General features: G+C 39.9%; 1 protein-coding gene across 4 annotated transcripts in view; it reads left to right on the top strand.

Annotated features, from left to right (window-relative positions):
- The window catches only part of Ntrk2 (neurotrophic receptor tyrosine kinase 2), a 362,470-nt gene extending 338,899 nt beyond the window's left edge, over nucleotides 1-23,571 (top strand). For all 4 annotated transcript variants that reach the window (XM_058573106.1, XM_058573107.1, XM_058573105.1 and 1 more), the window contains 2 exons: nucleotides 16,324-16,482; nucleotides 17,855-23,571. In XM_058573106.1, the coding sequence (XP_058429089.1) occupies nucleotides 16,324-16,482; nucleotides 17,855-18,040 (345 nt within the window). In that variant the 3' untranslated portion in view covers nucleotides 18,041-23,571. The remainder of the gene's footprint in view (nucleotides 1-16,323; nucleotides 16,483-17,854) is intronic.
- Nucleotides 23,572-25,798: the final 2,227 nt, after the last annotated feature.

The following is a 25,798-nucleotide window of genomic DNA, read 5'->3' as shown; positions in this document are numbered from 1 at the left end:
GTGAATCCTGAATTGTATGGTAAGAATTTGTAAGGAACTGCTAAACTTTCTCCTAACATGGCTATACCATTCTGTATTCCACCAGCAACAAATGAAGAGTTCCAGTTGCCCACATCCCACCAGCATTTGCCATTGTCATTGTTTTGGATTGTTGTCATCCTAACAGGGGAATAATATTGCATATCCATCTCAGCTGGATCCCCAAACTTTCATCTCACCTTCAGTTATGGAACCAACAAACCTAATTTAAAACTTTATTCTTACATCAGATCGAAAACTTCCTCTTCCAGTACCACAGCCTGAGCATCTCCTTTCTCTTTTCTCTGATGCTAGTTCCTGATTGCTTAGAGGCTGAGAGGGAAGACCAAGGATAAAGGATAGATATTCTACTTCTTGTACTCCTCTGGTAGAGCTGTTTCTCGGTTTACATCTTTGGATCACTCTTGGACAGCCAGAGTACAGACAAGAAATCTCAAACATAGACTTTCATAATACTCACTTATTCCTGAGAAACTCACACAAACTTGCCCTTGCTGATGGTGGGTCAGCAGGCTCTCTGGCTCGCCCTAAGCCCTGCCACCTTTCTCTGTTCCCCTTGCATTTTTTTTTCAGCACAGGCATATTTATGGACTAAGAAGAAGCTCCAAAACAAAATGAGGTCCATGTCTCCCCTCCATAAGTTATCCCTGGTCTCTCTGAGAGATTCTTTTGAAGCCCCTTGCTTGGTTTCAGGTTAAGAGTAGGAGAAGCAGAAAGAGAAAGAAAAGGAATTAACTCTTCAGGAACATTTCTCCCAAAGACGAGTGGCCCCATTTCTCCTGCTCAGCCCTCCCCCCATCACTCCCAGTTCTTCTTCCCATGCACACTGAAAAAGGAGAAGAATCTAGGGTGGGGGACTATTGTAGGGCCAGTTCTTTTTTCGGGGGATGGGGGGCAGAAGTCTAATCCAGCTGGCAGATGCTATGCTGGGCCCTGAGTGATAAAGAGCATTCTCTAGAATTTGAGATACACACAGCTCCTTTCCTCCTTTCCTAATTTCTAAATTAATGGGGACAGAAAAATCCCCTGAACATTCTATTGGAGAGCCTCAGAGGTGAACAGAGAAGGGGGCTTCACATGTTTCCTCATCTGATTATTCAAACAGTTAATGACTATTCATGTCAAAAAGCTGGTTGCATCAAATTTGAGACATTCTGTCTACCATTTACCCTCGCCTTTTCTTGACCTGCCCTGTGTGACTACCTCCAGACATTATTCTCCTGGTAAAACCACCTCATTACTCAGAAGATGGTTTTTAGGCCACACCTTTGCCTGTTTCCCTCTAGCTAAATTAACACTTATCCCCCATTGCCCAGCTCCCAGTTTTCCAGCAGAAGACATGGGCGATAAAAATGCAAAGCAAGCCTGGTTGTAATTCCTGAAGACCCCAAGAGGATAACTAGCAGAATGAGGCCAGTTCTGATTGGCTGGGTTTTCATTAGTGGAGATCATGAAACACCTGGCCCGTGAAGGCTCCGAGTTCATGTCGGGTGCAAGCTCTGATGTGTGGACGTGCAGAGCTTCCCAGGTGCTATTAGTGTCTCTCTGTGGGGTTTTACTTTATAAAGCTCACTTTTGGTTCCTCTTCTGCCAAACCTAATTTTTCCCTCCAGGGTTAACCACTTTTCCCACTTTAAAATAATGGTACAACTTTAGTGATTTAATTTAGAGAGGCTATGAAGTGACCATGAAAGAGTTCAGCAAATGGTTCAGAGCCTTTTACACATTCTTCAAGAAATAAACACTCCCTTCTTCTGAGAGGTTTGCCCACTACAAAACTGGCCAGCAAACTCTTGCTGTTTGACCTCTCAGGAATTACGTTTTACTCAAAGTAACTCCCAAGGGCAAGAGGAGTGTCATTCGACAAGCTACTTCTATGAGCCAGGGCAGCTTGAACAGAGAGCAGAATCTGACCTTCTTGTCTTGACCATGAAGGTCTCAGATGTCCAGAAAGGAGTTTCTTTCTAGGGGCAGGCAGGGTTGTCTTCACATCATGTCCTCAGCATCAGGCCAGCCAGTCTAGGCTAGGACAGGGGAAACACAGGTGGGTGCCAGGAATCAGGGGGGTCAGAGCAAGCTCAAGGACAGGCCTGGAAGGGCCATCAGAAAGCCTGCTGGGACAAGGTCAGAAAACCGGACTCTCGGCATCAGCACAGTCCTATCTGTTGTGTTCTTGGTATTTATTTTTCTATGGTTTTACCCTAAATTTTAGCAAAGCCTTCCAGCTCATGTAGACCTGTGCTAAGGTGAACTGAGAAGAGCTATGCTTCTGCACAGGAGAGAGCATTAATGGGATGCAGTGCATTCCTGGGGGCCAGCATGGAGGGAACAGTCATGATCAAAATGAGAGAAAAATTAATGGGAGGAGAAAGTGAGTGAAGGACCTATCATAAGAGTGAAGGACCTATTAGAAGTTAGTTGTCTTAGACCCCATGCATCGGTCTCCATCTGGGCCAGTCTGGGCATTTTATTTGGGTATCAATCTCCATCTGGGCCAGTCTGGGTATTTTATTTACTTTGTATAAGCGAAACAGTTTCCTTTCCTTCTTTAAAACCTTTTCCTTTCTTCTCTGCTTTCCTTCTTTCTTTCCCATTCTGTCTCTCTGCCTTTATTTTTTCTTTCTCCCTTCCTCCCTCCTTTCTTTTGCCTCTGATAATTAACTAACTTGTATTACAGAAGCCCATTTGTTTGCCAATTTTATTAGGGTCCCCTTTGAAAGCAGGATCCTAATCGGTTCATGAGAAATTGTTTTTTGAACTTTATTACTTGCATTAGTTCGTTTGTGTCCTAACTCATTCAACACATATTTATTGAGGGCCTACCATATGCCAGGTCCTGTCCCAGGCATGGAGATTCAATAGAAACAAAGTCCCTTCTCTTTAAACTTTTAGAGAATACAGACTAGAAAGTCAGGAATGTTGTGTGATAAGTACCGTGGGCCAATTACAAGAACATTCTGGTATTTATCACACAACATACCTGAGTCCCTTGTCTGTATTCTGTATTCTTCCTCTCTCTATAAAACTCTCTTTTGTAAGATTGTTTTGTGGGTTGACATGCCTCAATTTATGAATCCCAGGAGCACCCATTCCCTGGCTTCAGTCCAACAGCAGATCTTCCTACTCTTCTTCCTCCACCAATGGCAGAGCAAGATCTGGTGATAGAGAGGAGGGCAGGCCGGATGATTGGAGCTGAATCTCTGATAACCTCCAGGAGGAGGGTAGTGTGGCCAAAAGGGAGGGAAAGCTGAAGGTTATAGCAATGGGGAACTTTCTAGAGATGATATTCCCTAAATAGACTGTTGTGTATTGGAAGCTAAAAAATCTGTTCATCCATTCATTTCAACCACTTCTTAACTACCTACTACTATGTGCTTAGCACTATTCTGTGTACTACAGATATCGTGAGAACAAGATCACCAAAATCATGGAGCTTACTCCAGTCGAGAGAGACAGAAGATACAAATAAACAAATATAAAGAATAATTTTTGCTAGTTCTAAGTGCAATAAAGAAGGAAGAGAAATAAAATTAATGTGGCCAGAGCTTGGTGAGTAAGGAGAGTGGTAGGTGGTTAAGAGACAGGTGAGCCTCACCAGTGTCAAGATGTCAGGTAGGACCTTAGGAATCTTGCTGAGATGTTTAGATTGTATTCAAGTACAGTGGAAGTCAGGGAAGAATTGTAAACAGGCGAGTGACAAGATCCAATTACATTTTTAAAAGAATAGTCCAGTTGCTCTAGAGGGCAATGGATTACAGGAAGCAAAGGTGAAAGCTGGCATACCCCAGAATGAGTGAAGGAATGTGTCAGCTGGTACCAGGTGGACTACATGGAAATGAGGGGGAGCTATTGCCTTCAGGGGGAGCTTTGCAGGTGGGACTGAAAAAGCCTGATGATGGCTTAGAAATTGGCATAAGGAAAAAAGAAGGTATTAATAAAGACTCTAGGAGTTTCAGCTCAAGCAAAACCTGCAGTGATGTTCCTACTATTTAAGGGGAATGGGAAGAGAGGGCAAAATAGGGATTCAAAAGGAGTATGAAATATTGATGACATTTAATCTTTAGGTAAGCAGAGGTCAGAACCCCATTGGAAAAGAAGGAAGGTGGTTCCAAAAGTCGATTGTTCTTAAATTGGGAATTATCTTCCTTTCCCTTGAGTTTTCACTTCATTTGCAGTAGATTGCTGGTTCTGTCTAAACCTTGCCATTCTCTGGAGTGTTCTAGTCTCCAAAGACAAATTCAGGGATGAAGAGAATTATTTCCCTGAGTCTGTGTTCAGACAGTAGATACTAATGCTAAAAGACCTTTATATGTTTCCTGAAAGCTATTTGTGTAAATGAATTCAAGTAATAAATACACTTTCCCAAATGCCAGAGATCTGTACCTAAAGAGAAGTTTTGGTAAAAACAAAGTGTGATTGCAGAGCATGGAGACCTTGGAAGGGAATATGCAGAAAATTGATGATGGGGCCGACTGTGGGAGTAAGGAACAGGAAGAAAGATGACCAAGGAAGAATCCTGACTTTTCATCATCAAGGACTTTAGGGTGATGCACTGTTTTCTTTTCTTTGCTTGAATACTGCAAGGGCAGATTATTTTCCTCAAAGGCAGCTCAAATTGTTTTAGGAGTCAAAGGGCGACCTCAGCAGTAATATGATCACATAACTGACAGAGTATTGGGAAAATAATCAGGAAAAACAAGATAATGTGGAGAGAGTCTTCTACCCATGTACCGATTAAGAGACCATCAGCATAAATTCTGAAGCTCAAGTCCCAAGAGGGATATGACTAGGCATCCTAGAGATTCAGAGCTCTGAGACAGGAATGCATCTGTGCTACTGAAGGATCTGGTAGTAGTAGGGTCTGTCTACCCTCTGAGGCCCCTTCCTCTTTTCCAGTTGGGGAAGGAGGACCCAGAGTCAAACCTACTTTGCTTCCAAGAGCCCATAACTTCCTAAAAAAGAAAGCGTTGGTTACTCAAGCAGTGTGATGTCCTTGTCAAATTCTCTGCATAAGATCAGAGGACAGGGCCCAGGAAAACTTGTGATAGTGGCTTTGGATGGCTTGTATAGCTGGTCATGCCATCAGTTGGACTCACAGAAGTCCAAATAAAATACAAAAATCAGACAGGCAAGGTTGATGGATTTGAAATATCTGCCTTCCTTTTGCCATCTTGGATCCTGATTGTGACCGTGGTCTCGGGTTTCTGTATCATAGTATTCCCACTTGTAATGGTAATGATTGCTAGGTCATCAACTATATATTTGTCGGAAAACCCATAATATTGAGTATCTTGCCTTAAAATCCATCTAGATAGGGCAAATTATTTAGGTATACAGCTTGAGAATCCCTAATGAACAGTCTAAAATCTGAAATGTCCTAAATTTCATAACTTTTTGAGCACTAATAAAACACCATAAGTGAAAAATTCCATATCATGAAATTTTGTTTCATGAACAAAATTATTAAAGATATTGCCTAAAATATTGCATATAAATTTTATAAATTGATATTAATTTTAATTATAACTAATATTTTATACATATGTAAGTTTGTGTGTTCATGAAACATAATACATTTTGAATCCTGATGTTGGGTTTTGGCTCTTATCCCAAACCTAATATCTGAGCATTTCCTTTTGCTTAGACCTAGCCATAGTGCTATTCTCTAGAACATGGTGTGCCTCTTTAGAACTTAGGCTGTGGGGAAGTGTGAAGGCTTAAGCATGTATTTCGTTTGAGATTCAGTGGAGAGACTCTAAGTAATTTATTTATGTTCACCTAGTTAGTAAGTGGCTGAGCTAGAACAGGAAGCAAGTCTGCCAACTTCAAAGCCCATTCTCTTCTGCTACCCATGCTTCTGAAATGGGAATCTGAGTAGCATTTGAATACAGATGGTGAGCCCAGACCAGAGACTCACAAAACTACAAAATAAACACAGGCAATGATTCTAAAGCATCATTCATAGCAAATGACTTAGGGACAAATATTACTTTTCATAATGCTGTATAAAGTCTAGTGCAACAAGTATATCAGATGTAAAAGATGAAATATAAGATTTTTAAAAAATGCCACACTTGCCATTAGACCTGAGCTACCCTCAGATATGATCCAAATTATCCCCTCACTCCCTCAACCTTTCACATCTTTCTTGGGTATTAGGGCACACTCACAGAAAGGTATGAGAAGCACAGGGCTACCCCACACTGGTTTTCTGTAACACTGAGCTTCCTCAATTCACCACTGTGAACAAAAAAGCTGCTGGTTAGAAATTGAACTCTAATTTCAAAATTGGAAAATGGCCATTTCTTGTAAAATGTGCACTTTTCATTTATATATTTTTTTCTGTAAGTATATCTAAAGAAGTACAAGAAAAGTGAATTTTAAAGGTAGATTACATCTTTAGCGCAAATCAGGGCACACAAAGTAGGTGCTCAGTAATTGAATTACCTGTGTTATATTACTTCTTAACTCTCAGCTCATCATAAAAACTCATGATGCCCTTTATAGCCAAGGTCACAATTTCTGTGCATTACATGTATCACAGGAATAGCAGAAAATAACCGTAGTGATGCCAGGCTGGCATTTAGAGCTCTCTAGAGAAAGCAACTTTCCTGTTATTGTTATCCTCATAAGGATGCAGACAACACTTCCTGTGTCTGAATGAACTTCCCCAGCTGGGAGGAGGGAGGACCTTATTCATTTTTAACTGGATCTGATATATTAAGTCCTCATTTAAGGTTAATGGAGGGACATAGTTTCTGGCAGGGTCTTCAGAGTTATTTAACAAGCTGAGGTTAATGTTGGGACTCTCCACTTGCTGGACATGGTGCACCCAGAGCAGCAATAATCACGATAATCACAGCTGTTTCTAAAACAGAAGATATTTTTTCCTTTTTTTTTTCTATTCTATGGATTAATCATAGCTTTCTTCCCTTTCTAAAAACTATCTGGAATACAATCCTGTTGGAATCATTTCCATAGGAACAATTTCGCATTGAAATTCGAGTACTAAACCAATGTTACAATCACCTTAGCACAGACAATGACATAAATATACATTGCCTATGCTTTCTGACTCCATTGCTCAGCATTCTGTCAGTTTCTGTGGCTTCTCACCAAGACGGGTGCAATGCTTTGGTCCTGAATACTGAAACTCAAATGGTCTCTTGCCTCGAAAACCATAATGCTTAGGATGATATAAAAAGGTCAATAACATTGAACACAAAAATGGCAGCTTAAAAAATGTGTATTGTAGGAATGTACATTTTCTCATTGTTGTGTTATATATAAGCTCAATAATCACAGTCTAGGCAACATGGTATATTGTTACCTTTTAAAGACTTAATCCTTCTACAAATTCACTCAGTAAACTCCTCCATTTAGGTTGATAAGAGTTACTGGGGAGACAAAGCAATCAGAAAAGGAAGAGCATGTTGTTTATTCTTACAAGGAATGATTCAAATGTGATTCTTTGATATCCACTTGAGTGCAGTTGCATGCCTTACTGAGAGAAGACATATTTGCTTCTGATTAAAGTCAAATATAAAATAGGATGAATTGCAATCACTTTTAAGAAAAAGGGTCTTGGACTCTTTAGATTGCATTTAGTGCACAATCCTAGAGTGCACAGGTGTGTTGGTCATCTTTGTATAGTTAGGGAAAATGCCTGAGGAAAAACAACTTGGAGGAGAAAAAATTATTTTGGCTCATGGTGTTAGAGCTTTCAGTCCATGGTCAGTTGGCTTCATTGCTTTGGGCCTGATGTGCAGCAGAGCCTCAAGGTGGAATAGCACGACAAAGGAAAGCTGCTTAGCTCATGGCTGCCAGGAAGCAGAGAAAGAGGTGGAAAAATAAGAAGAGAGAAAGAAAGAAAGGGTCTGGAGGCAAGTAATACCTTTCCTGTGCATGTCCCTAGTGACCTACTTCTTCCAACTCAGCCCTACCTCCCACAGTTGCCACCACTTCCTGATAATGCCATAAAATTATTAATCCATTAATTCAAGACCCCACCTTTGAAACCTGCTACGTTGGAGACCAAACCTTCAACACATAGCCTTTGGACAACATTCCAGATCTAAACTGTAACATTCAGCCTTTCCTAAATCATGGAACAGTAGGACCCAGGGCGATGGTAACCTGAGGGGAGTCCAAAAGCCATTCTACCTTTGTCTCCACCTCACTAGAGAGTTCCAGGGTTTCTTTGCTTTCCCTCAGCTATCCCCAGGGAAAATGAGGGAGGGAGGAGGACAGGCTCACACTGGAGCTGAACTGAATCTGAGAACTGTTATGGAACAACAGCAGGTTTAAACCATTTGCTCAACTTTACAGTTAGTTAGTAATATAGAAACCACTAAAAGTTAACCAAGAAGGGTTGGACCTTCACTTGGGGCCTTGGAAATCTGAAGTAGTGATCACAGATTTGTATTCTGGCTAAAAATGATCTAATTTCTAGTGTTCAGAACAGTTCTGCCTGCCATAGACCACATAGGAATCAGAAGGGAGCATTGTCAAGGAGAGTATATGATGCATTATTTGTATCCCCTCAAAATTCATATGTTGAAGCCTGTATTATTCAGTTTCCCATCACTAAAAATAACTGAAACTTATAAGGAGAAAATATCTATTTTAGCTCATAGTTTTGGAGGTCCCATTGGCAGCAATAGGAACAAAGAGAAGGAAGAAGGCACTAGGGTCCCTTAAGGGCATATCCCCAATGAACTAAAGATCTCCCATTAGACAGAACATTCTAAAGGTCCCACTACCTCTTTATCATGCCACCCAAGGGAAGAAGCTTTTACCATATGGACCTTAGGGGAACATTCCAGACCCAAAGCCTTAACCCCCAATGTGAGTGTTTTTTGGATACTGGACTTCTAAAGAAGTATATGTTTTAAAAAGTTCATAAGAGTGGGGCCTGTTCCAGAGGATTAGTGTCCTTCTCAGGAAAGACTACAGAGAGCTCACTCTCTGTCTTGCTCCCTCTTCAAGCAGAAAGAGAGCTCTAAACAGAAACTGAATTGGGCAGAACCTCCATCTTGGTCGTCTAGCCTCCAGAACTGTGAGAAAATTAATTTATGTTACTTAAGCTACCCAATCTGTGGTACTTTGTTATGGTGGCCCAAGAAGGCAGAGGCAGAGACCCTTTTCCCATCTCTGCATCTGACTCCAAGTCAGACTTGAGGTAAAATGTAAAGAGTACCAGGCATTTGAGAGCAAATTCTACCACTTTCTGGCTGTGTGGACTTAGATGGTCACTTTACCAGAGATTCCTTATCTCTTAAATTGTGATAAAAGCAGAATAATGGATAACCAAAAATGTAGAATAACAGCAACTAATATTTGTTGCACATTTTCTATGTGCCAGGAGTTGTTCTTCTAAAAACTTTATTTGTTTAAGTCAGATTCATTAAAACATAATATAGTAGGATATAACTTTTTACTATACAGTTCTACAAGTTCTGGCAAACAGTCATTTAACTGTCATCACAATCAAGATACAGAACCCTATTAAAGAAACCCTCCCTCTATGCCCAGTCCTGGGCAACCATAATTTTTCTAGACCTATTGTTTTGCCTTTTCTGTAATATCATATGAATAAAATTATATAGACTTTTGATTTGGCTTCTATTTGGAGCTTTTCTAATATCAATTTATTTAATCTTTGTAACAATATTTTGGGTGAGTCTGATTACAGTAGAATGAATTTATATGGAAGTACTATGAAAAAGTAAAATTGGTCATACAAACCTGAGGTATTATTATCATTTATACTACCTGTATTATTATTATTTTATGGTAAAATACAGACAAAATCAATCCTCAGTGAAAATGATGCATTGAATTTGCCCTTTGTGTTCACCTAGAATCCAAGTATTGGGACATACTGATGACAGATCTATGACCTTTTCCTTTAACATAGATGACAGTTTGCCTTGTTCTGGCAGAATAGCGATTTAATTATGAAAGAAAGCATTTGAAGAATATTGTTAGCCATAAGGTCCAGTATGTCCTCTCACTGACTAATCCAAAAATACTTGGCCTTCTAGTTACTAAGTCATTACTCTTATGCCTCTGACCAGATTGTTACTGTAAATAGGAAAAGACAAGGAAAGATGTTCTACGCTGTCAATATCAGAAATTTTAGGAATAACAATAATCAATTCCTAATCTATAATCAATTCCTGATCTATGAGAGAGGGTGACCAAGTAGACACCAGCATTCTTTCTCACTCACCCCAGGATGTGTTTACTCAGAGGCAAGGCAGAGAGGACTGAGTTTTTTTTTCCCAGGAAGTGTCCCCTAGTTCAGTAGCCACCACCCTGGAATCACCTGCTCAATTCATAATATAATTCTCATCTTTCTGGACATGGTGACAGAGTACCCACAGACTGACACAGTGGTTCTAGGTTCTTCTCCAAGGGGAAGATTTTGCAGACATTGTTTCTCTCTCTCCTGTTTTTAATCTTCTATTACAAATGCAACACATGATAAATAAGTCAATAAGGTCCAGCTATCCCTTAAAGTTTACAGAGTTCATGAATTTTTAAGGAACAGATCAGGAGAAACTGCTGAAACGGAGTAGTCAGGCATGGGTGTGATGAGGAGCTCTAGGAGCCCTTTCAATATTTAATGCAGCCAAAAGCTTCTGACAACTAATCATCTCTTAATGGGGCTTGCCCTTTGGCCTGCATGTTGCCAAGGGAGTAAAATGTTTGGCTTCCAAACAAGTTATCACTCACTGATTGAGTAAATACCACAAGCTAAAAGCCGCCTTCCAGGCATTATTGGTCTTTGCTAGTGAGTTTAGTTACTTGTTTTTAAATCAACAGTGGTTTCAGAGCCAGTGGGGTGTTTGCTTTGGGTGTGTAGAGAGGCTCCTATCTACGGATGTTCCTCTTGTAAACACAGAAAGGAGGCTATGGGGAGAGAATGAATGTTGGAGGAATAAGCATGATCAAGAGGGAAATAAAGAGACAAACTGGGCAAGACAAAATGCAGCATTTGAACTGGGAATGTACAAGTGAGGTTTGAGAGGAGATTAGAAGAAAGAGGGAAGTAGGAATGGGCTGGGAGGGGTAATACAGATGCACATAAAAAGAGGCAGTGAGGAGAGAACCAAGGGATGATTGGGTGCATTTTATGAGAAGCCCAACAGAAGAGGAAGAGCTGAGCTCTTCACCTCCTCTTTTGTCTCCCAGTTTCCCTGGAAAATGAACTGTGCATTCCTCATTAACTTGTCCTAGACACATTTTATATTTAAATAAATAAATAACAACAAACAATGAGAAAGAACCTAGATTCTCAGCATGTATATTGGGGAGACAAAGATCCTTCTTCACTTCTGTTGGTCACCAAGTCATATTTACACCTGCTCAGCAAGTTTCTAAATCCTAGTTTTCTGATGTAGAAAAATAAATTGCATGTTAAGCCACTGGGAATTTTTCACAATTTACGACCTAATGACCAAAGAGTGAGTACTTTGAATTGCTTGGGTAAGAAATAAATTTTATAGTTACACTGATTAGATGTGTCCACTTTGATTTTAAAATAATGAAGTCATTGATTTCTAATTCCAGGCAGTTTTGCTAAGGGTCTTTTCATATTTTTTCCAGGATTTATTATCTTGAAATAGTTTTCAAACAGGTAGATATAAAGTATACAAGTGCCCAGGTATTTTAACTAGAACATAGTTGTTATTTTTGTTTTTAACCAGATCATCCTATACATATCATTCCCAAAATTATGAGGTGTCATAGAAATAAACATTAAGGACTAAAAGAACAGTTCTTGATGTTTTAAAACAGAATTCATTTTTCTTCTCAGCTTGATTTATTTTAGGTCCTGTGGAATTTCTTTTTGCACTTGGACCTCAGACATTGTTCTCATTAGCATTGCTGGTTTACCCAAGTTGCAGTGATTAGCAGCCCTAATGGTCAATAATGATGGAGTCCTTCTCAGCCCTCAATGGCTTAACATTCATTTTTAGTTTCTCCCCTTTTTCTCCAGCCTCAGAAGAAATGGGATATGAGTCACCATCTTGGTATACTCCTACATTTATGCATTATGAAGTGTTCCCAGACTTTGTTCCCAGATTGACTAGTCCTAGATCTATACCATGGACAGTCCCTCTGTCTACTATACAGATGGCAAATCAAGGAATAGGCTTTCTTGTGCAATTTAGAAAGCCCCTGCACCTCATGTGAATCTCAGTAGTTTTGGTTGCATTTTACAAGGTTATGCATTTAATTAAATGGCAAGACTGTTTCCATCCATTTACAATTTGGTTTGATCGAGAGGTTAGAGAAGTGATTGGAGAATGGATAGAGAGGTAGTAGAGGCTGATCTCTTTGAAAGAACATTTTGAGAACTCCTTCCCAAATGGCAACACTTGCAAGAGACCCACTTGAAGATGTGGTTTGCTTACCAACTGACCACCTCCTCCCCTACCAGACATAACTAATTAGTGTCCAATGCTCTTGAGGCAGGTGAACCCTTAGCAGAAGGGAGTGTTCGCTCTATTCTCAGGGTGACACAAAGACACTAGAATGGTCACTGAGCTGTTGCAGGGGATTTTTCTTGAAATGGTGGAATTTAGCCCAGCACAGTGGTACAGGCCTATAATCCCAGCATCTCTAGAGGAGGCTGGATAGAGAGTTCAGAGCCAGCCTCAGCAACTTAGCAAGGCCCAAGCAACTCAGTGAGACCCTGTCTCTAATAAAATACAAAAAAAGGGGGGGGGGGCTAGAGATGTGGCTCAGTGGTTAAGTATCCCTGGGATCAATTCCTGGTACATACATACATACATACATACATACATAAATGGTGGAATTTGAGCTTACCTTTCAGAGTTCTCTGAGGAGTAAGGGGAAAGGGCAGGAAATCAAACTTTCCAAGCAGCACAAGCAAGTTCCGCCTGGGTGAGGATCCACCATGAGGCTTGCTGGCTGACCACAGAACATGTGTTGGAGAATAGAGAAGGTAGAAAGGCAGAGTGTCCCATCAGAATGAGTAGTGTTCAGTGGGCTTGAGGTAAACTACTTAAATTCTCTGAATGTTAGGTGCATTATTAGTAATATCTAGGCAAGACAACATCTACTCCAAAGGGTAGCTGTTAGATGCAAGGTGGTGAGGTAATTGAATGGAAATTCTTTGTAAGAGGTGAGGTACTGTGTGTTGATGGATAATTATGGACACCAAGTGGTAGTGGATGATTACAGAACTGTAGTGTTTTGTGCTAGAAGTAATCCTTCACATATGAACAATAAGAATATAAGTGAGACCTAACGAAACTTTTTCCTAAAGCTGGGTAAGAGCACAGCAGGAACTAGAAATCTAGTCTCTTAGATTGAAGAAAATTAAAATGGCAAGTCTACATCAATTCTCCAGCCAACTGGATTTACCATCTTGCATCAGTTTAATCTGGCTAGTTCAGTGACTAACATGCAGCCCACTTCAACTGACCACAGAAGAGCTTGAGAGGCACCGTCACATCTTGAACAGCCAAGGGCAGAAATTCTGACTCCTAGTGTCATACTTGAGATCACATTCCATCTCACAAATATTTAAGAAAGGATGCAAGGGCAAGTTGCCAAGTAGTACAACACAAAACAAATGTCTCATTGTGTGTTTTGCTGCACAGGGTATGGTTTTGTGTGGCTCAAGCTGTCAAGTGTCTGCAGCAAGAATGTGATTGTTATTTATAACAATGGTGACTTTTTTGGGGGGATAAAGGAGATCCTACTGTTGTGACATGCTCCAAAATACTAAGGAAAGAACTGCAAAGAAAATGTTCAAAAATGTTCCAAACGGGTTGAGAAAACTTGTGAACCCTGCCTGAACTTTTATTAGATTGTCCCACCACTCACCCGTTTGACATCAGAACAAGGAAAGCATTATTTATAACAGCATGTGTGAAATCCCAGAAGAGATGCTTGAAAGAATTAAAGTGAAAAATCTGTCCCAAAGAGACTACAAGCAGAAAATAAATGATCAGATGGGAAAACATGTAAATCAAAATGTGAGTCTTTTTTTTCTTTTTTCTATCCTTTAGAGGAAACAAACGTTTTTCTTTGGCTATTAGTGATACAGGGCAAATCACCTGGTACACAGGGGGCTACAATCCACGAAGCCACGTGGTCACTGCTGAGTGAGAAGTACAGGAGAGTCACATGTGTTGATTCTTCCCCATATTGTCTGCAGAATGGCTGCTGCCATTGAAGAAATAAGAAAGTAAAGGTTCTGGAGAAGGAACCAACACCTTGAAAGCATTTGGTGCATAAGATTTATAAAGCACTTTCACAAAGGTCTGCTTGAATGTATACCTCATGATAACATGATGAAGTATATATTGTTACCCACGGTTTATAGTTGGAGAAATGAGATCACAGAGAGAAACTCCAGGTTCTAATAGCACAACCAGCTGTTTCCTGCTTGGGTAACTTCAATGAGCTGCCAAGCCTCTCTCATGCCACTCTCCTGGAGTCGTGAAATTAGATGGATCAGTGGATAGATGTTTTTTAAACTATGTAGAGCTCACTCTCCAGGTATGATTTCAGAGAGTGGCAAGAAGACTGGACATGCAAGTGTGCCACAGCACGCAGCTTTTCCTGACATGTAGACCATGGTGTATCCAGCTCTGTGGAGTGGCGAAGCTCATCCCTATTGGCCACAGAGCAGTCGTCTCCTTGCTGCTGTTGTATGGTGGCCCAGGACCTGGTGGGATCATTCTACCCTGTACCATGAGTTCTTCTGAGCATCTGGAAATGTGGCATCTTCCACATACATGCACAGCTTCCCTTTGCCAAAGTCCTGGGCACTCAGAGTTAACAGCCATGAACAGAAAGGATATTCACTGCCCACATCGTTTGTGGTTGGTCAGTGCCTGTGTCATGCTGGTCACAGTTTGAATACTGGCCCTACGGGGAATTGTTGTCACTACCTGCAGATATGCCAGGTGGGTCCACAGAAAAAGCATGTGCCCACTGAACGTTGAATCCCACTGCTGTTAGGGGAAGAAGGAACAAAGCAAACACACTGATAAGAAGGCAACTTGGCCTTTGTGAGCTTTAGGTTTATTAAGAGCTGAACAGAAAAATATGGGCCACCTTAACCCTAGACAGTAGGTTATGTCTCTCCTTATCATTTGGACCCATTGTATGGAGAATGGGGTGGGAACTCCTCCTTTCACACTGTCATGCTTTCTTGGATACTAAGAGCATCATTTGAAATTACTAAGCTTATTGGATGTCTTTGACACTTCAGCTCCTTGAGCAGGGGTACAAGCGCATTTTTTAAGCACTGTTTATTTTCTTCTTATAATGGGTCATGAATGGATATTGAGAATTAGAAATGGGCAGAAACTCGATGTGTCATTACTCTAAAAACTTGGGGGCTGAGAGTTGTCACTGAGGCCTGATTCCTGCTGTAGCATAACTCCCCCCACCTGCCATCAATTATCAGCTGTCCTGAAGCTGGCGATACTGGGAAGTGGGTTCAGGGTGAGAAAGAGGACATACAGGCCACAGGCTATTGTGCAGGAATCAGTTCAGGGTTTTAAAATCAGACAACCCTAATGTGCTACAAGCCTGAAAATGAAATTCTTTACTTTTTTCCATGAAGTGGGAAATCCAAAAATCTCCCTGTCAACAAGCAACCTGCACCTCAGTCACCTTGTGTAAAATGGGAAACATCTTGGCCACTAGTAGACTGTGATGAGGATGTTTTAGTCAACACTGTGCACAACGTTATACCTCTAGTGGAAGAGAGCCTCGTTCTTGTCCAGGAAGAACAGACACTGATAGGTCATTTGGAAGGCAGGAACTTTTATTTTTTGTCCTGATCAAAGTTATCTTGTTTGTTTTCCTTTCTTTCTTTCTTTTTTTCAGGATGGGGTTTGAATGAGGGCCTTCTGCATGCTAGGCAAATGCTCTACCACTTAGCTAATATCCTCAGCCTTCAAAGTTATCTTGCTAGTTAGAAGATTGAGCTATCCCCTTACAGAAAGTGCATGTGTTTTTTTCTTGCAGGCTGAATATCCACCTAATCATCATCTCTGCTCCTGTCTGGTTTTGAGAAAAAGATAATTGCAAATAATTTGAAAAAAAAATGTTTTGACCATTCTTCACCTTTTGCTCTGTTGCTTGAGGAAATTGTATATCTCTTATCTGTTTATAACAATTAAAGTTAATAAGAACAAGTAAAGAAAGAAAAACGTCTCCTCACAACTCCTCTCCACATGTGGTTCCAGGGTGACTGATGGTCTTTGTTGGTCCCTTTCCTGCCAGGTCGGTGGCCACACGATGCTGCCCATTCGCTGGATGCCTCCAGAGAGCATCATGTACAGGAAATTCACCACAGAAAGTGATGTCTGGAGCCTGGGCGTCGTGTTGTGGGAGATCTTCACCTACGGCAAACAACCCTGGTACCAGCTGTCAAACAACGAGGTGTGTAGTGACTCACCAGAGCCCCCCTCCCCAGGCTAAATTCCCCTGGATGGATGGAGGCCTTCTCTTGGGCTGAAATCAGGGCATGGGCTTCCATGGCTGGTTAGGAGTGGCAGAACTTCCCAAATAGCCTGCTGTGTACCTAAATGCCATGATGGCACTAAAGAATCACTTTGTGCTGCTCATGTAATAAATAAATAGCAGATGTAGCATTCCAGTGAGACTTTGGGTCTTTTGTTTATAATTTATAATTTGCTCCAATGAAGTTGCAAATTTATTTCCTTTCTTCACATTTCACGAGAACATTAACTATTAGTGAAAAACTCAACCATTTCATTTTCCTATTTGATTTCTTTTGCAAATATCGTCATCCCTTGGTATCCATGGGGAATTGGTTCCAGGACCTCCCATGAATACCCAAATTTAGAATTCTCAAATCCCTTATGTAGAATATAGTATTTGCATATAACCTATGCACATCTTACCATATATTTTAAGTTATCTCTAGATTATTTAGAATACTAATACAATGCAAATGCAATGTAAAGAGTTGTTACACTGTATTGTTTAGGGAATTATACCAAGAAAAAAAGCATATGCATGTTCAGTACAGATGTGATTTTTTTCCAGATATTTTAGGTCTGCAGTGGTTAAATCCACAGATGTGGAACCCACGTACACAGAAGTTGGCATCTTTATGAGGTTTCTCCCATCTTTCTCAGATCCATGTCTGTCTTTTTAAGCCAATTCCATTATCCAATATGCCTGCTTATTTCTGTAGCCTGTCACTCAGCACCTTAACATAAGAGTGATTTGGATTTATATGAGTCCCTCTTGAGGAGCATTCCTCCTAGATAAATCATTTCTCTACCAGTTTTATGAAAAATGGATATAAACCAATCTAGTTTATCATGATGTAAACCAACCCGCACTAATTGCTGCCTTCCTTCTGAAAAAAAAAATGACTGGACTCCTTAAAAAAAATCATATCTCACAAGAGGTTAGAAAGGATAGAGGGGAGACAGAACAGAGAGAAGATGGGTAATGGGAATAATAATGAAAAGTAGAGAATGATCAAATAATCTTCAGCAAATAATATTAAGTATATAATTTTATGAAGAGCTGGAAAAGAGTATTTTGAGGGTTCCCAATACAAAGATGCGATCAATGTTTAAGAAGATGGGAATGCTAATTACCTGATTTGATTACTATACATTGTAGATATGTATCAGTTATGCTCTATGCCAGATAGAGGTACATTTATTATATGTGAACCCTTTTAAAAATTTTTTAAAAAGAGCCTTCCCTTGGCTCCTCTTGGCACTGACATTTCTTTCATCTGCATGGCTTTTTTCCTGTGATTTCCATCCAGGTGATAGAATGCATCACTCAGGGCCGAGTCCTGCAGCGACCTCGCACGTGCCCCCAGGAGGTGTATGAGCTGATGCTGGGGTGCTGGCAGCGAGAGCCCCACATGAGGAAGAACATCAAGGGCATCCACACCCTCCTTCAGAACTTGGCCAAGGCATCTCCTGTCTACCTGGATATTCTAGGCTAAGGCCCTTTCCCCAGACCGATCCTTCCCAATGCACTCCTCAGACGGGCCGAGAGGATGAACATCTCCTAACTGCCGCTGGATGCCATGACACTGCTGTCCTGCACTCTGACAGTATTAACAAGACTCCGAGACGCTTTCAGAGGGAAGCGATGTGTACTTCTCCATCCACAGACACAGTATTGACTTCTTTTTGGCATTATCTCTTTCTCTCTTTCCATCTCCCTTGATTTGTTCCTTTCTTTTCCTTTTCCTTTTCTTTTCTAGCTTTTTTTTGTCTTCCCTGCTTCACAATCTTACCTTCTCTTTTTAATCAAATCTGGCTTCTGCATTACTATTAACTCTGCATAGACAAAGGCCTTAACAAACCTAATTTGTTATATCAGCAGACACTCCAGTTTGCCCACCACAACTAACAATGCCTTGTTGAATTCCTGCCTTTGATGTGGATGAAAAAAGGGAAAACAAATATCTGACTTAAACTTTGTCACTTCTGCTGTACAGACATCAAGAGTTTCTATGGATTCACTTCTATTTATTTATTATTATTACTATTCTTATTGTTTTTGGATGGTTTAAGCCTGAGTATGAAGAGGAAAACTTGTGTTCAATCTGGGAAAACTTTATCTATGGGAGATTAAAACCAGAGAGAGAGAAGATTTGTTATTATAAACCACAGTATGGGAGAAACAAAGACAACCATTGGGATCAGCTGGCATCAGTTCCTACTTAGGAAAACCCCAGCAACTGTCAGCTGGGAATAATGTTTTCGGCACCTTCCCCTGAGGACCTTTTTGAGGAGTAAAAAAGACTGTTGAACTCTGTGCCATGGACTAGTCTTTTCCCATCACCAGAAACACTAGTGTGTGGTAGAGAGAAAAGATGGCTACTATAGTACACAAGGTGGCACATCATACGCTCAGACGGTCTTGTCTCGGTCACGGTGATAGCACTGGTGTGTTTCTCAAGTGTTATCCACTGAGCCTTTGTCAAATTCAGTTGAAAAGAGGTGGATTCTTGTCCAGAGATCATTTCAGGGTCGGGTGGGAAATCCAAGGACTCGGAAAAGATAGGACAAGCTCTCAATTTGGAGGCAAGTTTCTCTTATATTGAACTTTTCAGATAGCACCTCCCTCTGACCCCGCCCTTCACTCCCACCTGTCCTTTTAACTGTGCAAGCAAAATTGTGCATGGTCTTCGTCGATTAATACCTTGTGTGCAGAAACTACCGCTCCAGACATCGTGCCCCTGGTAGGTAGAGCAGATCCGTAAAAGGTATATCATATCAATTAAGGGAAGCTAATGGAGTTCATTAGCTGAGAATAAATGTCTCTGTGCTGTATGGCTGGTGGTAATGGGTTTTACCCAATATGGACCCTGAAGCCTGGATATCTTCATCCACGTTGAACCCACGGGATTGTGGGATGGGCAGAATCCATCCTGGAGGGAAAGGAAACCTCACCTGGGGACATCACACACATTCATGTTCAGTGTACACAGGCAATGTCTCTTGCTCTGGGCTCTGGTTGGGAGAGTGGTTTCATTCCAAATGTATTCCATTGTCAGTATGCTGTTTTGTTTTCTTCACTCCATTAAAAAAAAAATGTAAAATTAAAACATTTGGCACAGAATGCCAATGGGAGGCTGCGCCCAGACGGAGCATTGGAGGTATGCTTCTGGGCACAGTTATTGGTTTTGCAAAGAGAGTGTAAATTTAAATAGAAATTTACAGTTATTTGGATAGTCAGTTATACCAAGGGAGAAAATTATTTCTGTTCCTCAAGAAAACTTGCTACCCTCTGTGAGGGGAATTTTGCTAAACTTGACATCTTTATATCACAAGCCAGATTGAAAGGGAGTGATTTTAATTCATTTTAGGTTGTTTTATTTAGTTGTTGTTTCTGAAGGTGCAAGAGCTCTGTTTAGGTTTCACTTGTGCCCGTTAATTACTAGAGCACCTTGTTTTCCATTATAGGCTTTGAAAGCCAGTGCTCAAAAACTTCAAAAGTGTAAATTATCAGAGAACAAAAGGAAATCCAGTAGCATCTGTGGTCAAGTGAGGGGGTTGAACAAGATGAGCCTTTCAGCCCTTTGGGTTCTGTGCTGGCCTATGAAATATGGGAGTTGAGTTGTTTGTTCTCTTTGTTAGTGAAAACAAACCCCTCCAGAATACAAAATTAATATAATGAAAGCCATATCTCCATGATATATACATGTGTGTATATATCATGTCAAGGGCCTGTGGTACTGTTAAAATACTGTGGAACTCTGTGAAGCAGTAAGGAAGGGGCAGATTTGTACAAACTCTTCTAGATTCCATCAGCAATGACCTGAAAACCTACAAAGGTTTGTCACTCTGTGTGTCTGGCCAGCTGCTCTGAGAGAAAAATCTGCAAATTATTTATTTTATTTTAACAGAGAGCAATGGAGATAGTACTTTAAGAGATCAAATTCAAGGAGGGCTGTGTAGTTTTATAGCTAAGATTTGTTTAAAACAGATGAAAAGATGGAAACATTCCATTCAATTTTTTGTGTTTTCTTATGAAGGAATAAAAGCAAAAAAAAAAAAATCTTCACACCTTCTGACAAGTCCCTCAAGGTCTTGAAACAAAAGGTTCTATGCAAGTATGAAGTTTTATAGTTATTTATACTGCTTGTTATTATTATTTCCTCTGTTGTCTCAAGAGTATGTGCTTATTTCAGAGATGTCTCACATTGAAAGAACATCAGATTGTTTTAAAAATAGTTGATGAGCTACAGAATATCTTAAAGTATTCATCATTATTCCTCTATAACACACTTTCTTATGGTCTTCAAATTTTTAGAAAAGCAGCATCCTGATTCTGAAATGTACTGGTCACCAAATATGGCCTACCATCGGATATGTTAAAAACTATAATTATAGCAGTGACAAACCTAATTCTTTAACTCAAACCAAGTCTGACAGTCATTTCCACTTACAAAGTGTGTTAGTTTTCCAAACACTTTTTGTATGTGTTTGCAAATTATTCCTGTTTTTTTTGTAGGTGAGGAAATTGAGACTCAGAGAAGCTCAGAGGCATACTGAGGTCTCCTGTCTAGCTTGTGGCACCAACAGGCCTTCATCCAACTACTCTGACTTTATAAGTCCATGATGCTGTCCACTAGAAATACTAATATACCAACAAACAGTTCAGAAAAGAAAGCACGCTAACTAATTCATGAATCAGGATATGAAGTTACGAATTTTGTTCATACAAGAGATGGCAAACATCTGAGACATTGTGATGTATGATCATGCTCTTAGCTTCAGCTTAATCTTTGTACACTGAACCAATGTCATAATCAGGCTTATTTAGAAAACACTTGGAACTATGCTATCAAGAATTATATCAGAATTCATATTATACATGTGTTCACATCAGCACTACCTGTGATATTTTCATGTATTTATATATGTGTTATAAATACTGGATTTATACATATACAAATGCACATACATAGTGTGTTTGTGTGTTTATGTATAAATATATAGGCACATCATAATAGAGATAACTATAGTAGGGTGCAGTATGAATAATTTGCTTAAAATCTGCTAAATAACCAAAACTTTTTAATGTCATGTTGCAGTTAATGCTTCCATTCTCCATGTGGGTGGGACTACATCGCACTTCTAAACTTTGTGCAGTACCGCATGGGTGGAAGACATATTTAAGATAATGTGCTTCCCAAAACAACTGAAAAAAAGCCATCCCACTGCATTGAATCCTTTCTCTGGCTCTTTTTTAAAGGAAAATGCAGATTGAAACAGATCTCCTTTTATAAAAGTCCAGGAAAGGAAAATTAAATTTTTTGTCTTTTTGCACATTTGTATTATGCTCACTTTGTCCCACTGTGACCTTTTCACAGTTATGTCAGAGTCCAAGCATTCCAGATGTAAAGTGTAATGTTGGGAGACCCCTGTCATGAATGCCAATGGCAAGACATCCAAGACTCTCTTAGGAACTCCCACATCTGAGTGTAAATGGACCAAGCAGCCGTGGAGAGTGCTGTCCTTTGTAAAGCATCATGGCAACATGATTCCTGATCAAGAATAGGCCTTTTCCCCCCTAACCTTTCTTTTTGCAAATTGGACAGCCTATAACACCAATAACATTGTGTCTAATTTTAAAAAAGGACTGTCTATACGTTCATATACACTTGATCATCTTGATCCCCCATTCTTTTTCTCCTATTTTTCCCTCCTTATCTGAGAACTTTTATTTTCAGTCTTAATCTTGGTTTGGCCCTATATTACTATTACAGGAAGTCTCCTAAGAGGAATGGCTAGTGACCCAACTCCCCAAATGTCTAAGTGAGCAATTAAAGCCCGTTTCTTCACAATGTATTATGGAATGTAGAGACTCAGGTTGTGATAGCTAGTACATGAATTTCAATGTTATTCTAAGGAACTGGGAGTGAGAAGAATTCATAGCTTAAAATGACAGCGCAGGAAGGGATATTTTGTTGTTATCAGGGCTGGAATGAATCACTGCTGCTTGAGGCAAAGGTTCTTGAATATCCTTAATTTCTGCATCCCCCCTTCTTTTCCTTTGGCTTTTATTTATTTATGTATTTATTTATTTATGTATTTATTTATATAGTTTTGCTCCATTCATCACAAACAGAAGCAAAGGTAAAACACTGTGAATCTCACAACAACCAAGCAACTATTTTGCCATCTTAACATACGTCTCAGGAGACGAGATGGGAATGTCATTTTTGAGTCTATGCGTTCTAGGCCAGGTCTTTGTTTATTTTATTTCTTTGGTCTGTGCATTAATAAATATGATCCTGAGTGAAGGTTGGCTGAACGTTCAATATATTAGAGTAAGGATAATAAAAGCTGCCAGTGGCCATGTGTTTGAATGGCGGTGAAACGGAGAAAATGAAATACAGCGTAAAGGCCTACATCTTGCAGCTTGTATATCTTACTATTGCTTTAAAAATGTATAAAACTGCTGGAAATGTTTTAAATACAAGGTCTTTGAATTAAATGTGGATCTTAAATATGTAATCCCTCGACAAATAACCAAATTATGGTGAAATATTGCTCCCTGCATTCCTTGATCATTACTATGACTTACAAATCTGCCTAGAGATGTGGACGCTCTGCATTCGCTTCTGTATCTGGAGAGATGTTTGTATATATTCGGGCCATAGATACACTCATTTCAATATCTCTCTGCAGATATATTTCCCCTTTAATGGTGACCTGGTATTTGGAACTCTCTTTTCATTTGGTTTATTTCCTTTAAATGTGATGTCTCTGTGCCAATAGTTACTGGTTCTTGTTTTGCAATCTGTTTTGAGGTCCATTGCTTTATTAAAACCCACTGCATCTTGGCTGATTTCAAAGTGACACCTGAATACAGTGTTTAAAAAAAAAAAGTTTTGTTTGTAAATCATGTGACCAGCTTCTCTCAACCTGACATGGAAAGTCTCTTGTATTACAGTGTATTTAATAAAAAATGATGTCTTACAATAAATAACATCCTCCAAAAGAGAGACTAAAAGTGACATGATTACTTTTTAAAAATGCATAGAATTTCCACAAAGTACGTTATGCTTTTTTAAAATATGTATGTGTCTTTAGACAGTCACCACAGTGGTTCATTGGTTGAAAATCATGAGAGTAAGTGCCCTTAGGTACAAGTTCCCTAGCTGATCTCTCCACAGATGTGACACTTTCAACTTACATTCTGGATAGCTAGAATGTCATTGCTCATTACTTTAATTCTTGGAATGATATAAATATTCTATATCCATTGTCCGATATGGTAGTCTTTAGCCAATGGCTCATGGGTATTTGGAATATGTCCAGTGTAGCTAAAGAACCGAACTTTAATTGACATATAAATAGTCACATGTGGCTAGTGATTATCATGTTGGATAGTAGAGAGCAAGAAGAAAGAATCATCATGGTTTCTACAAGATCAGAATCTAAGAAACCTCCCAAGAGAGATGTACATTATGATACCCTAGGGTTGGGGCAGTTTTGAGGATCTGAAGGAGCCAGGAGTAAAAGTAACTGACCACACTTTTGTTTCTCAGTGTTTGACAGCCACATTTCCTAGTGTCTGGCCTCTTCTCCACAGCCTTCTGAGGTACAGCAGCATCTCGACAGGACTCTTGGCATAGACTTCAGGAACCTCAGGTTGGGCTGCAGACTGTCCAAAACACAAAATCTCAGGCATTGCTCTTGAATACATCCTCCCAGTGGTATAGTTATATTTTCCTTGAGTTGAAAAAATATGACCAGATCAAAACTCAGAAATAACTGGGGGAATTCCAAGCTATGTAGGGGTCAACAACTTGTCTAAAATTCCAAATAGGATCATATATCCCTGTGTGATCAAAGTGTTTACCCATTTAAAGAAACTGGATTGAAGGAGAGACATGTAACCACTAATGCCTTGGTTAGTAATAAACCAATTTGGACTACTAAAGTTCTTTTTACCATGTTGCATTTTATATATTTTTTAATATTAGTATAATTGCAATGTTACCTGTGGAAATCAAATGCTTCAGACTCCTCACTGATTCTCTCTATAGCCTATCCAGTTTTCCCTCTCCCAAACACTCCTTTTGTGCACCCAGAATGATGCCTGATTTCTTGAATGAGAACAATACTTCTGAAGTATGGTTATTAACAATCTCATTTAAATAGACATACACATTTTTAGAATGAATCACCTAATAAAACAATGCTTACTCTATGCCATGTATATTAGTTTCTGTTGGCTATTACAACAAAATACCACAAGCTAGGTTACTTAAGACAACAGAAATTTAATCTCTCAAAGTTCTGGAGGCCAGAACTCTGAATTGAGGTGCTGGCAGGGCTGAACTACCTCTGAAGGTTCCATTGGAGAATCTGTTCCTTACTTGTTCCATCCTTTGGTGGCTCCAGATGTTCCTTGGCTTCTGGCCACATCAGACCAATCTCTGCCTCCATGGTCACACGAAGTCTCCTCTTTTTCTTCATATATCTTATCCTCCAGAGTCTTTTGCATAAATATGTGATTGCATTTAAGGCTTACCCAGGCAATCTAGGATGTGTTTGTCAGATTTCCATCACTCTGACAAAATGCCTGAGATAATCAACTTACATGGAGGGGAGTTTTATTTTAGCTCATAGTTTCAGAGATTTAGTCCATAGTCTCTTAGCTCTGTTTCTTTGGGACTGGGGTGGCACAGTACCCTATGGTAGAAGCATGTAATGGTTTACCTCATGGCAGCTTGAAAGAAAAAAGAGGGACAAGAAGGGACTGGCATTCCAATATCTTCTATAAAGGCACAATCCCCAGAGACCTAATTTCTTTCCACTAGGTACAGCCACCTAAAAGTTCTAGTTACTATAAGTAAAATTATGCATTAATTCATTCAATCCTCAAACCCTGTGAGATTGAAGAACACAGGGGCCTAGCTCCAGGCAGCTGGCAGAAATGCAGGTACCTGACTGCATAAGGGAGTGCTCCAATTAGGGGCTTGGCTGGCCATGTGACCCTGTTTAGAATCTGATCTCCAAGTCCCTACAGACAGGCAGGAAGCAATTCAATGGCCTGGGAATGAGATTTTCAGTAGGAACTACAGCCAACATTCAAGGTTCAAGGACACTAGACAGTCCATGAGAAATTGAACTTGGGGTGTGAGGCAGGACTTTAGCCATTAGTGACACAGCAAAAGTTTGGCCACCAAGCTGAAGTCCAAATCAAGTCAGAGCTTCCGGCAAGTTCTTAT

Source organism: Marmota monax, unplaced genomic scaffold (assembly GCF_021218885.2).
Source record: "Marmota monax isolate L192 unplaced genomic scaffold, Marmota_monax_Labrador192_F-V1.1 WCK01_AAM20220418_F8-fsc00265, whole genome shotgun sequence".
Taxonomy (NCBI): Eukaryota; Metazoa; Chordata; class Mammalia; order Rodentia; family Sciuridae; genus Marmota; species Marmota monax.
Note: the sequence above shows the minus strand (reverse complement) of the source record. Positions and strands in the feature narration are given on the sequence as shown.